This window comes from Paracoccidioides lutzii (genome assembly GCF_000150705.2).
Source record: "Paracoccidioides lutzii Pb01 unplaced genomic scaffold supercont2.12, whole genome shotgun sequence".
In the NCBI taxonomy this organism is placed as follows: domain Eukaryota; kingdom Fungi; phylum Ascomycota; class Eurotiomycetes; order Onygenales; family Ajellomycetaceae; genus Paracoccidioides; species Paracoccidioides lutzii.
In genome coordinates, this window is record NW_015440958.1 from 584,844 (window position 1) to 597,629 (window position 12,786).

The 12,786-nt window shown below is 47.2% G+C and overlaps 5 protein-coding genes across 5 annotated transcripts; 2 read left to right on the plus strand and 3 right to left on the minus strand.

The window, feature by feature from the left end:
• Positions 1-82: 82 nt before the first annotated feature.
• On the minus strand, positions 83-1,877 carry PAAG_04837 (CBF/Mak21 family; the record flags this gene model as incomplete). Its single annotated transcript, XM_002793262.2, has 3 exons — positions 83-1,130; positions 1,189-1,403; positions 1,473-1,877. 3 exons carry the CDS (start codon positions 1,875-1,877, stop codon positions 83-85), a joined length of 1,668 nt encoding a protein of 555 aa, XP_002793308.1.
• Positions 1,878-2,128: 251 nt separating this feature from the next.
• On the plus strand, positions 2,129-3,001 carry PAAG_04838 (ATP synthase subunit 4; the record flags this gene model as incomplete). Its single annotated transcript, XM_002793263.2, has 3 exons — positions 2,129-2,159; positions 2,232-2,686; positions 2,765-3,001. 3 exons carry the CDS (start codon positions 2,129-2,131, stop codon positions 2,999-3,001), a joined length of 723 nt encoding a protein of 240 aa, XP_002793309.2.
• A 301-nt stretch (positions 3,002-3,302) lies between these two features.
• PAAG_04839 (hypothetical protein) lies at positions 3,303-4,232 on the minus strand (the record flags this gene model as incomplete). Its single annotated transcript, XM_002793264.1, has 1 exon — positions 3,303-4,232. The coding sequence occupies one exon, from the start codon at positions 4,230-4,232 to the stop codon at positions 3,303-3,305; it is 930 nt and encodes a 309-aa protein (XP_002793310.1).
• Positions 4,233-5,556: 1,324 nt separating this feature from the next.
• On the plus strand, positions 5,557-7,205 carry PAAG_04841 (hypothetical protein; the record flags this gene model as incomplete). The annotated part of the gene is made up of 5 exons (XM_015845392.1): positions 5,557-6,246; positions 6,359-6,398; positions 6,497-6,590; positions 6,652-6,958; positions 7,128-7,205. The coding sequence occupies 5 exons, from the start codon at positions 5,557-5,559 to the stop codon at positions 7,203-7,205; spliced, it is 1,209 nt and encodes a 402-aa protein (XP_015699618.1).
• Positions 7,206-10,729: 3,524 nt separating this feature from the next.
• On the minus strand, positions 10,730-12,734 carry PAAG_04842 (hypothetical protein; the record flags this gene model as incomplete). The annotated part of the gene is made up of 2 exons (XM_002793267.1): positions 10,730-11,879; positions 11,956-12,734. The coding sequence occupies 2 exons, from the start codon at positions 12,732-12,734 to the stop codon at positions 10,730-10,732; spliced, it is 1,929 nt and encodes a 642-aa protein (XP_002793313.1).
• Between the last annotated feature and the right edge of the window lie 52 nt (positions 12,735-12,786).

Here is a 12,786-nt window from a genome sequence, read left to right on the forward strand (position 1 = left end):
TGAGAGTTTCATTGTGTATTAACCTCTAATATAAACAGACGTCCGTGTATCATATCTGGTGCATCCTGTGTTTAAACCCGGCTCAGTTAAAATCCCACAACCTCCTCACCAACGCTCCAGCCTCCCCATCAACCCCTCCATCCTCCTCCAACAGCCGATCCGTGAAAATCCTCTTCGGAATCTGAAACTCCACCACAGGCACTTTCTTCAACTCTCTCTCCTCCTTCCCTAACTCGATCTCCACCATTCCCTGATAGGAATGATCCAAGAAATCCTCCAAGTTATACGCCTGCTTCGTAAACTGCTCTGAGATGATCTTTGCCAGCGAAGCCACGTTGGGATGGTAATGCGATTGCAGAGTTTGGATTTCCCAGAGACTGCTTTCTAGCGCGCCGGTCTGAGTCGGATCTGGTTCTAGTGGGTCGAAGGGGTCGGGCATGCCGTGCGTTTGCAGGTTTGACTGCAAGTCATCGCGCATGACCCGATGCAGCATAAACGTGCAGGTTGGGTGAGACTTCAGCAGGTTGTAAATCCAAGGAACAATCACGACGATGGCGGCTGGTGGTGCGTTGAGCGCGAGTCGGGATAGTCGCTTTATAAAGCTGGCGACAAGTGTTGCAGGGAGGTGGGAGGAGGAGAGGAAAGTGTCCAGCAGGCGAAAGAAGCGGGAGCGATGCTTGAAGTGGAGCAGATTCGCGTCTAGGAGGGAGTAGAGTTTTGGGTAGAATTGGGGGTAGTCAAGGTTCTTTTCTTGGATTAAGTAAAAGAGGCCTGAGAGTGCGAGGAGGGAGGTTGAACCGCCATGGTCGTAGGAGTCTGTAAGGAAGTCCATGAGCATCTCTGGTTTGAGGAACCAAGGGGCTATGGCGTGGGACATCATCCGTAGGAGAGTTTTGCGTTGGGACTCGTTGAGAGTATTATTGCGCAAAACGGCAAGCCAGGCGGCTTGTACGCGCTGTTTGTAGGAAGAGATGGAGAGAAGAGTGGATTTGTGCTTTTGGCCGACGCTGGACAGGCCGCAATAGAAGTTCTCGAACTCGTGGTCTGGTGATGGAGGCTGACCGAGGGCTGATAGGAGTGATATGACAACGTCGAGGAATTGGGTGGATTTTTGGCTTGATGCATAATCTCTATAGAAGCCAGTTGTTAGTAAAGGCTGCAGAAATCCACATAACATATATGACTTACGAAAGATGAAGAAGAGTATAAAATGCGACATCGTGGTATTTGTTCAGGAACGTTTTGACGAACTCAGACCGCACCGGATCTCCATCTTGCGTTTCAATGAGGGCGACAATTAAGTCACTGAAATAGCCTCCCTTCCATACGCCTATCTCAGCTCCAGCTCCTCCGTTAACGGATTGTTCTTTAACTAGGCGCATGCAAAGCGCGAGCGCTGCAATCTATTTAGGAGATTCGTTAGTTTCACATTCCTCGAATGGTAGAATTGCTCCAGAAAAAAAGGGACATACTTGAGCTGATGGATCTGCCCTTTTCAGAACAGTAATCAAGCCATGCTGATACTCCTGATACCTCTCCTTCAACCAAGCAACCAATATCAAATCCTGCTCACTTGCACCTTTGGATTTGTTGAATTGCCCTCCGGCTATTAACCGGCAGAATACCCTGCACAGCGAGAGCGCTGCAGTAAGATTGGGTGATTTGGTAGCATCTTCTGTGATAAAAAGAGACAGCAATGTCACAATATTGTTATAGTATTTCCGCGACTCTGCTATCTGGTTCTCCAGCTGTTCTATTCTTCCCTTTTCCTCAACATCGTCTGCAACAGCTCTCCGCTTGGATGATTGCGCCTTGTGCTCTGAAGCATCCTTCTTCCGCTTTTTAGAAACATGGCCTCCGTCCAGTAGGCCTGTCATATTCGCAGGCATATAAACAGCTCCCTAGACAGCACGCAACTCTTCTATTGCAGCTCTGTTCTCTTTGTACCTTACTCTTCATCGTTTTGGTTAAATTTTGATGGAAAGTCGGGCAACCATGTGCCGCTAATCCCGAGTTAGCCTAGTGCGCTCTCCCACCCGAGCCTCCATCTAACTTGACTCGGCCATTCTGCATCAAACCCCCCAATATCAAACCTTCCGCCGCTCTCCACATCCTCCATCCCATCACAATGGCTTCGAGATTGGCTAAGAGTGCCATTTGTATGTTCCTGTGCCCCGATGGCTTTGTGTCCAGTCTGTCTTTTGGAACTACCATTAATTGATTGATCCCAGGCGCCGCCCGTGTCCGTCCGGTCCTCTCTTCCCGCACCATCCCAGCGGCTGCCACCACTCTCACATCAACCAGGTCCGTGTCCAATGTACCCACCGAGGACCCTAAAACCAAGGCCCAGTCCATCATCGATGCTCTTCCAGGCAACAGCTTAGTGTCCAAGACCGCCATTCTCTCCGCTGGAGCCGGTCTCTCCATCGCCGCCATCAGCAATGAGCTCTACGTTTTCAGCGAGGAGACCGTCGCCGCATTCTGTCTCCTCAGTGTCTTCGCCGGTGTGGCTAAGATGGCTGGACCCATGTACAAGGAGTGGGCCGAGACTCAGATCCAGAAGCAGAAGGATATCCTCAATGGCGCTAGAGCCAATCACACCAATGCCGTTAAGCAGAGGATTGAGAACGTCAAGCAATTGAGCGGCGTTGTTGATATCACCAAGGCCCTTTTCGAGGTGTCCAAGGTATGCGGACTACTCCTTATGTTGTGTTTTGTTCAATTGGCTCGTAAAATGGATAATGGCTGATGTGGAACTTTACAGGAAACCGCTCGATTGGAGGCGCAGGCTTATGAGTTGGAGCAGCGCACTGCTCTCGCCGCTGAGGCGAAAAAGGTTCTTGACTCATGGGTGCAGTACGAGGGGCAGGTTAAGGTCCGCCAGCAACGCGAATTGGCACAGACCGTCATTAGCAAGGTCCAGAAAGAGTTGGAGAACCCCAAGGTCATTCAGCAGATTCTGCAACAGAGCGTAACGGATGTTGAGAGTAAGTGCAGTTGAAATTTAAAATCCAGGGAGAGAAGTCCATTTCAAATCTATTGGAACAAGAATCATTTTGCTAACATATAAACGGCAGGAATCTTTGCTGCTAAGCCCCAGTAGTTATTGATCAATATCATAGAGCTAGCTCCCTTTCAACCTCCGTGTACAAAACCTCAATCCAATATAAGCCATTATTTTTGTCGTTGAAATAACTCCGCTAATTCTTCCTTTTCTTATCGCTTTTGTCACCAATAATATATATATCAAAAGAACTTTTTGTCGTTTTGTCTCCTCCCTGCTGACTGTAAAAATAGACGAACTATACTCCAAGATCTTTGAATGCCTGTGGGGGAACTGTAATCCAGTCTCCACTGACGTCGGTCCGGGAATACATGATCCTGTACAACGTTGCAGCAAGTGGGCGATTAAGCACGTTTTCCTGCATCCCTAGTCTAATGCAGCTGTTTAGGCCTACACTATAATTACCTGGGAGTTGCCTAGCGATACCCACGTTCCAGTCGGGCAAGCACAGGAACTGGGCTACTGTTGCAGCCCGGTAAACATCGCTGAATTCGCTACAATTCGGGTGTTCGGGCGCGTACCATCCGGGAGCGCAGAGCCGCGCGCTCGACTCAGTTAGTCCAGTGAGATCCCCCGCGTGGATAGCCAGACCAAAATCACCCAATTTGACCGTTGGATAGCCCAAAGGGCCGTACGGGGAAAACTGGAGGAAACAATTATCCGGCTTAATATCCCTATGCACCACAGGCAGCCATCCCTGCAAGCACAACACGTTGGCATGAAACATCTCATATCCGCTAACAAAACCACCATGCATCCAGCCCAACGCCTCAACTATTCCAAACAGCATATGCCACACGAATGACTCGGGGACTTGAATGTTCCGATTCTTCATGTATGTCGCGAAATCATGCAGGGTGCCCTTTATACAGTACTCGATATATAGTTCGGCGCGGTCGAGCAAGATGTAATCTTCGATCAACGCGCAGATGTTTCGGTGGCCGCTCAGTCTGCTCATCACGTTTGCCTCCATCTGCCAGTGATGGGGCGTTGAATGCGGACTCAGGACGAGATTTTTACGGACGCAGATTAGCCCATCTACCCTGCGCCGGACGACTTCGATGCCCGCGTTGAAACCTCCCCCCTCTCTGCCTAGGTTTTGAACCACTTGATACTTGATATTTAATGGGCTGATAGGAAAGTATGGTTGTCCTGGGACACCAAACATCGTCGGTTATCTAGCTTGGTTTTCGGAATTGGATTCGCAAGTTGGGGGCTGAGTATAATTAGATATGCCAGCAGCTTTCAGAGGCAGTTTATATTGGGTGGTGGAAGGGGAAATGGAATGGTATTGATGTCGATGGATGATTATGGCGATGGCAGTGGTTCATCTGGGTATATTAAGGTATAAAAGCGAGGGCAGTTTGAGGATGAAATACGAAGAAGAACCTGAACCTGCAATAACTGGCGAACATGGGATATGTTGTTGGATTCTTCAAGGAAAGTCTCTCTGTCTGGGAAGCGGAAGCCGGCGCTGAAGATTTATGGCAATGACTTTCGGAAGGAATTGGGGAGGGAAGGGGTTGAATGCGTCAACACAACCCTGGAATTGTCCAAGGGCCACGGAAGGCTGCTGCAGGGTCGGGTTCAATAGCGAAACGTACAGCAGAGAAGGAGAGCAAGGCTTTCCTGAGTTCCTGAGCGATGGCTTTCTTGTCTGGCCAGGTCCGTTGTCCGCAGGTCTCGGGGGCGCTACGGCTCCTCCCACAAAGATTCCTTTTAAGCAACATAAGCATACGCTCTGGTTCTTCCCGGCCATATGCAAGCATTCCTTGATCTTTGCAATGCCCTTCTGGTGAGCCACGGGGATTACAGATGTCGACAGGTATCTAGCACACAGCGTCTTCGGCCTGGTCTTTTTGATGACAGCCTGTCTTGATAGAGAGAATTTTCGGGTATTTGCCCAGTTTCGGGCAATTTTTATTATATTCTTGATTACAGCGTTCTTTTCTTATAGCGTATATCTTCATTATAGAGGGAATGGGGGGCAGTTTGAATCTCAGATACGTTATATGCCATAACATTGCGCAAAGAAATTATCCCGGATATGAAGTTCCAAAGAGCGGCATTGCTTGCACCAAATAAGCTCTCTCCCCAGTAAACCCTACCTACGAACCATTCCATACTCCTCCACATATATATCTCACGATCATTTCCTTGATTTTGAGGTAAGTAAACATGAGCCCGTTGTTTTGTTTCTTCTTATTCTGCAGACGTACTTATTTACTTCGCCCCGGATTCCTTCACACAGCCACAAACCCCAGAGCTGAACTTGAAGGTTCATGGTGGAGATAACTATCCAACATCTGTGTCAAGTTCTATTCCTCTTGAAAACAAATAGATAAAGATATACTATAACCAGCGATATCATTTATTATTACTTTATTCCGCTGTATATATCGACTTTATTGTATCCATTTAACAAATCTCAATGGTCGAATACCCCGCCATAAATATCGCAGAAAAAGCAAAGAAAGTGAACACAAAACGCCATGACGCTCAAAGGCTTCCTCCAAAAGAAAGACAAGATAAAGGACGACAGCATCTCTTCAGCTAACTCCAACACACAACACCAGCGGCAGCAGAATCCTGAGCGTTTCTACGAACAGGAGCCCTTCCCTCAAGCGCCGGATCCTCCGCCACCACACCCAGAATTCAAGTTCATCCGTACAGACACTGTCTCCGAAGAGCCCATCCATCCTCCCAGCTTAGAAGACACAAATCTCCAATCCGACCCTTCCTCGCACGCCCACCCCCTTCATCCAAACTCCCAGTCGCAATCCCAATGTCAATCCGAATCCCAATCAACTACAACCTCTTCGCCCTCCACAACCTCGCGCAAACGCTTCTCGCGCTTCCGTCGTCATTCCAACGTATCCTCCGCAGCTAGTGGCGAGAACTCTCCCAACAATGACCGATCTCCGTCGCGCAGTGAAAAGGACGAACGCCCTCTTTCCCAGCGCCTGCATCTGAACCGTTCGTCGCGTGCCGCGAGCTTTTCTTCTGGACTGCTCCCCGCAGACCTCCCGCAGATCGGGCCGGACACGGGTGATGCGCAAGAACTAGAGGCGCAGTGGGAGAAGCGGGCGACGGTGTTGGTGCAGGGGACCTTGACAGGGATTGGTGTGAGGTCGGTCAGTCCGCAGCCGCAGGGTGATATACAACAGCAGAGGGAAGGTGATGTACGTATTACTCTGCCTCTTGGCCTTCAAATTGAAGCGGAGATGGGGTGGTGATGGCTTTTGCTATCGATAGACATTGGAACATTGCTGATGGATTCTCTATGTCATATAGGAAAGTATCCAAGAAGCGATTCGATTACATGAAACCGGACGTAAGCTACATATTCGAGAAAGATGGATGATTTAATACAAACATCTAGAGCCAGGATAATGCATTGGCTAACTAACTATTTTCTCTTCTTCAAAACAGAGCTCATCGAATCAACCCGGATGTTTGGCAAACTGGCTGATCCCAATGGTGCAAACAATGCGCTAAGCCAGGTGCTCTACGGCCTGGCTCTCCGGTACGTCCACTCCCAACCCTGGAAGATAAAAAGCCCAGTCTCTTACATATTCCTTTTCTAGGCATGGATGGGGTTGTACACCCAATCCCGACGAAGCCGTAACCTATATATCCGCAGCAGCAGCCAACTCTGCGTTGATCGAAGCAGAAGCTCTGCGCGCGGGAATCAAAAAGGGCGGAGCCGCGAAAGGCGAGCTTGTGCTTGCGATATATGAATTGGCTAATTGCTTCCGCAACGGTTGGGGTGTCGCCAAAGATTCTGTCGCCGCTAGACATTACTATGAGACTGCAGCGAATCTAGGAGACACGGACGCCATGAATGAGGCGGCTTGGTGCTTCTTGGAAGGATTTGGAGGAAAAAAGGATAGGGTAAGTCAGAAGAAAATTGAAGGGCGAGAGAAGAATTCAACCGCTTGCGCCTTCTTTCATTTATATCAATATCCATCTGTTCATTTTATTTCGCATGTCAATATCTTTACTTGAGTGTCCATGCGAAAAGAGGCAGAGACAGAGAGTGAAAAAAAAAAATAAAGCACAGTTCTCCACCGCCACTTTATTTGCCTCAGGCTCCTGTGCTCGTGAGGCTGAATCTGTCGTGGATTTACCACTGGCCTAGTGCCTTGCATGATACGCTTCGGAAGCAAAGGGAGCTTCTACCAACCAGAGCTTCGGATACAGCTCTTAATTGTCACACACGGATCACCGCTGGGCAGCAATGCTTTTTATATTTCCCCTCCCTCACTTTTTCCCTTGGGCTTTGGGCCCCGACGTTTACCAAATTTACTCTTTCCCGCCTTATTCATTGGCCATCGCATCAGCTCTCCACTCCTCCCCCTCCCCTACCTAGTGTCTCGCTCTATGATTTTACTCCCCTTGCAGGAAACAGAAAATACCTTGAGTCGACCAATACTAATCCTGTTTCAAATCATCTCTTTTATATATTTTTAGTACATGGCCGCAAAATACTACCGCCTCGCAGAAGAAAACGGAAATAAGACGCTAGGAAATTCTTGGTAAGTTTTGTTCCCTTATTTCACCTCCATAGCTCAATAACCATCACCGTTTTCTTCATCACATTCACACGGCACCCCTTCTTCTGTATCCATTGGCTTGGACTCCTTTCCTTCCTATCTCCATCAGGGAAGAAGCACACATCCTAAAGCCCTGCCGCGACCTGCATGGACCCAGGCACAAAAACCAACAAAGCGGCTCTCCAATCAATACTAGCAAGCAAGCAAACAAGACGCCACGCGAAATAGCAGCCACATCCGATGTTGGCCTATCTTACAGGCTGGCCTTTTCCCGTATTAATTTTACTCGCTTGCACTTGATTCTTGACATCACATTGCATAATCCCTCTCAGGTTGCTCCTATGCCATCCCCATCCCAAACATCCCCATCCCAAAAATCACAAACCGCATCCATATCTTCGTATCATGCTGCCTGTTTCTGCATTCTGCACGCTTTTGTACCGGTGTTGTACATACATACCTCGTACCTCTATATTTTCCGCCCAGCCTAGTTCCAGTCCCAATCGCAACCACCAGCCCAGGCTTCAACTTATATCGCAACGCGCGAAACGCGAAACAAATCGGCCATTTATCTCTCTTCCCATACATTGTGCACATTTGCGGACGAAATGAAACATACGAACATACGAACATACGACACATATGGCACGCGAATTGCTAGCTTCTCGAGGCCTTATGTCGCATGTGCATGTTTGTATATGTCCGCCTGTCTGTAAATCAATGTATGAGGGGGAGATATACGAGTGTGTTTGCTGCATAGTCGCAAGTTGCGAGAATCAGAGGGTCTTGATAGGCTCTCGTTAAAAATTGTTTTAGTTGTTTCTTTTTTTAATTTTTATTTATTTTTTATTTTTTTATTTTTTTCTTCTATGCAAACTGACTGGATCGTTGCTGACCAATGGTTTATTATTTATTTTATGTAGGATATGGAAGGAGAAGTATAATCCGAAGTGAAGGATTTATGCTTGTATAGCAGGGCGGCATTTTGGTTTGTTGGTTTATTCTTTTCTTTATCACTTACAGGTTTGGATTTCGCGGATTTTATGAATGGATGTGTATAGGGTTGCTTGTCTCGCTTGGAATATCTGGGCTGGTACCTGGTAACTATATATTTATCATCTAACTAGTGATCCTATTTGCGTGAATTCATTTAATTCTTCCGTTAATTTTCGTTTACAACTACGGAGGATATGCTCTGTACACAACAACAGAATCACATAGGCAAAAAGAAGATTACAACAGAACCAAAGAGTAAATTTCCATGAATGATTGATTATAATTAAATTTAAGAAAGAATATATCCAAAGAAGGTAAGTGGTTGAGGGTAGAGAAAGGGGAAGTTGAAAAGGATTCTCTCAAAATAGCCAGAAAAGAGGTATCCAATGATCACCAATTAGGGAGTGGATCCTTTTGCTGGCTTTGTCAATTGAGAGAAAGAAAAGAATGGTACGAGTGAAAAGGTTTTTGGAGTCAAGAAGTAAAGAGAAAGAAGTAAGATGGACATGATGATCGTAAACAGCGTTCATACCCTCCAACGCGTCTCAGCATTGCCAGCCCCGAAGGCATAGCCATCTTTCATATCTTTCATGAGAAATCGTAACCATAATCATGTCATTAAACAGGGCAAACACACAAAAAAAAAAAAAAAAAAAAAAAAAAAAAAAAAAAGGAAGAAACGCAAATAAAATGGGGTCCCAAGCAAACATTTCAAAGGATGCGACAAGACATAAAGATGGATTGGTCTCGAAACCAAATCCATATCATGAGAAGAGAAGGGAACAGAGGGAGAGGGAAGAGTAAAGAAACCGGGACCATGCGCAATCGCTAGAAATAAACACATAAAACAATAAAAAGCTTATCGACAAATGACATGGTAAAAAGAAACAGGAAGAGATAATGATAATCAACAAAAGTTCTCAAGGTGTCATGAACATTAATGGCAAGGCAGGGCAAGGCAGGGGGCTAAAAGTATGCAGGCAGAAAAAAGAAGAAGAATCACAGCAACAGTTTAAATGGCAAGCTAGGTGGACATATTACAAAAACAGGTAAATCCAAAAGAGAGAGAAAAAGGAACAGAAAAAGTTGTCCCCAGGAAAGATAAAATGCACATAAATCGCTAATAAATGGCCAGATATAGTTTCACACAGGAAGAATAATTTTTCAAGAGATGGTCAAAAATCCCTGTCAAAAAGAGATAGGTTGGTCGGAATTCTCCTGGATTGGGTTTTGGAGAGAAGAAGAGTAGCGATCTTTTTTCCTTTCTGTGGTAACACCTTTGTATCCGCAAAATGAGGTATGGGGACAAAGAAAGGGTTGTACAGTGCATAAATATATAGCAAAATGAAAGGAAGGGTTTGCAAAAGAGAGTAATTTGCTGGTTAAGCACCGTGGGGTGAGTCTTAGCCGTATAGGCCGTCTGTTCTGGCGGTGGATAAGTCTGTTACTTGCGGGGGAAAATTCTGCTCGTCGGAAGGACTTGGGCAGCGAGGAGAATGACCCAAGAAGATAATTTGAAGACAAATGAAATTGCAAGGTGTAGTGTGTATAGTTGGATTAGTAGAGGAGGAGAGTACATAGAAAACATGCGGGGTGCCTCGCTCGTTCGTTCATCCGTTGTTTGTTGCCCGGGTGAACAGTTTGTCGTCTCTTTCTGTTGTCTGGTTTGGTTGGTGGTCGCCCATAATATAGGAGGTGTATTAGGCAAGCAAAGGAAAAAAGAGTCGCCCCTTTAAATTTCTCGCCTTGCGGTCACATCTAGCAGGTCTGGTTTCCGAGAAGGAAAAAAAGAAAGAAATCGACCAAAAAAATTAGTTTGAAATATGCGCGCTATCCTGACCATTTCCCTGTCTTGCTGAAAAGAGGAATCCGAATAAGATGGAACAAATGAAAAAAATTATAATGCCTGCTCGTAAATGCTGTTCATGAACCACGGTTGTAAAAACGCATATCGATATAAGTAGGAGAGATTCGTTAGACATAAGAAAGATTGTCAGGGTCGCGTCGAGCGTAGTAGGATGCTCAAGGGCATCGTACAGTTTTGCATCCGTTGCTCTTCGTTAGGAAAAGATTAAACAACGAACAGATGAGCTGTCTGTCGCAAAAATAAATATCATGATTGGCAAACACCCCCTGTTTGTTCATCCTTGGCAGGATCAGAAACACCATACTGCTTCACCATCCTCCTAAAATCTTGAACCACCTTCTCCGGAACACGATCCCATAATAAGGACCGTGAATATATGTCAGGAGCATTTTTCATATGCTGCAGGCCAGAGCTTCGCATGGAGGCATAGGCTTGCTGGAAATTCGATGGGGGAGGCTTGAAGTCTCCTCCTTCATCTTCCAAGTCAGTAAGAGCCCTATACCTTTCGGTGCTAAGAGAGAAGATCTGCTCTTCCTCTTGTTGCTTAGTGGGAGCGACTAGATTGTGGTGCAAATCTTCAAGACTAGATGTTGGTCCTCCACCAGTGATCCGTGCCATTTCCGCACCGGTAATGGTGGTAGGAAGGCCGGCGGTGGTGGAAACGGAAGGACCGGGAATGGTTCCAAAGTTGAGGGTCTGAGCAGCTTCCATTGTATCAGCGGATGCAAGAACAGCTCGTAGGACGTTGGCTGATTCCGCTCGGTACTCTTCCGAGAGGGGCGGGATAGCAGGAGTCGAGACTGAGCTGCTATTGGATGCAATAAAAGCCCCAAAAAGCAAACACATGTAAAACGTATTCCAGCTGAAGGGGGAGGATTCGGTATGACCTGGAGGCTTGTCCGTAGACTTGTCGGACTTTTTGGAAGCCATGAGTGCGGTGTTGTCCGGTATGGGGGTAGGAGTGCGGACGAGGGAGGAGTTATGGGTGTCAAGAGAGAACTCATTGACAATTGAGAAGTCATCCCAAGGAGTATTCTCCATGGCGATGTTCTCGTAATCAGAGAACTCGTTGCGGAAAGTAGCGTTGGTAGCTGGCTGGGCGTTGAGCTCCGCTTTATCCAGGTGTTCTCGAAGAATAACATTTTTCTTGCGAAGTTCGCCGGTCTCAAGAGTATGGGAGCGGATCATTTCCTCCTTCTCCATGTGGAGCTGGTCGATATACCCCCGCAGGTGCTGCTCACGTTCGAACATTTCCGTCTTTTCCCGAAGATACTCCGCCTCCCGGAGTTTCATCTCCCGAAGGGCATCTTGGAGCTCTGTGATGAGAGAAGAAGACCGTTTCTTGTCTTCCTCGAGCTGTTCAGTATGCACCTTCTTCCGCTGTCGGGAGTCGAGTCTATTCAAATCATTAATTTGGGTAACTGCTTCATCTAGGATGGGGGTTGAATAGAAAGAGGAAGAGGGTGTCCTACGCTGCCTGTCGATTTCTCAGCAGACGTTTTTGCTGTTTCAGCTCTTTGATCTCATCTTCGTCGGTACATTGACTGATCAACATGTCAATATTGCTGAGAGTCCTCTCAGCAGGAATGTCGAAACGGGCATTCTTCTTCCGGATGCCGTCCCGCCGCATATGCAGCGGGGAACCGTTCCGATATGTGGTATTCCGGATGGGTTTCGAGCGCGCCTCGGTCGATTCTGACGTCCCTGAAACCCAGCCCTGGCTGGACTGGGGAGACATTGGCGTCGCAGCAGACTGAGGGAAGGTCGACCCAGGCCGAAATGGCATCTGGGAGAAGGGCACGAGGTTGACGGGACCAACAGCACCGCCAGCAAATGGGTTGGTAGAGCTTCCGTCGTAGTCGTGTGGGAATTGCTCGTAGATTGGGGTAGGCGTGCACGAACCCGAATCAGCAGAGAGGGGCCACGATTGATGTTGGCCATAACTCGCCGTCGGCGTTGTGTCTACTCGTCCAAAGGGATTTACGGATTCAAAGAGAGGTGTAGACATTTGTGAGGTATTTCGTGATTGAGTATCTGACCAGACGGAATTTCTTCGAGAGAAATCCTCTGAAGTGTGATCATAAGATGACCGTCTTGGGTCGTTCATGGAAGAGATATCTGACGTGGTTTCGAGGATCTTATCATCCAGTACACTCATCTCGTCGTCTCCGGAAAACACAGGTTTCGTATCGAGAGAAGATGGTGACTGGTGATAAAACTCGAACGCCGACGGCGGCTGATACCTCGTCATGGTTGTGGGATGTTTGAAAATGTTGAAGAAAAGGGCGGGGGGGATGGGGGGG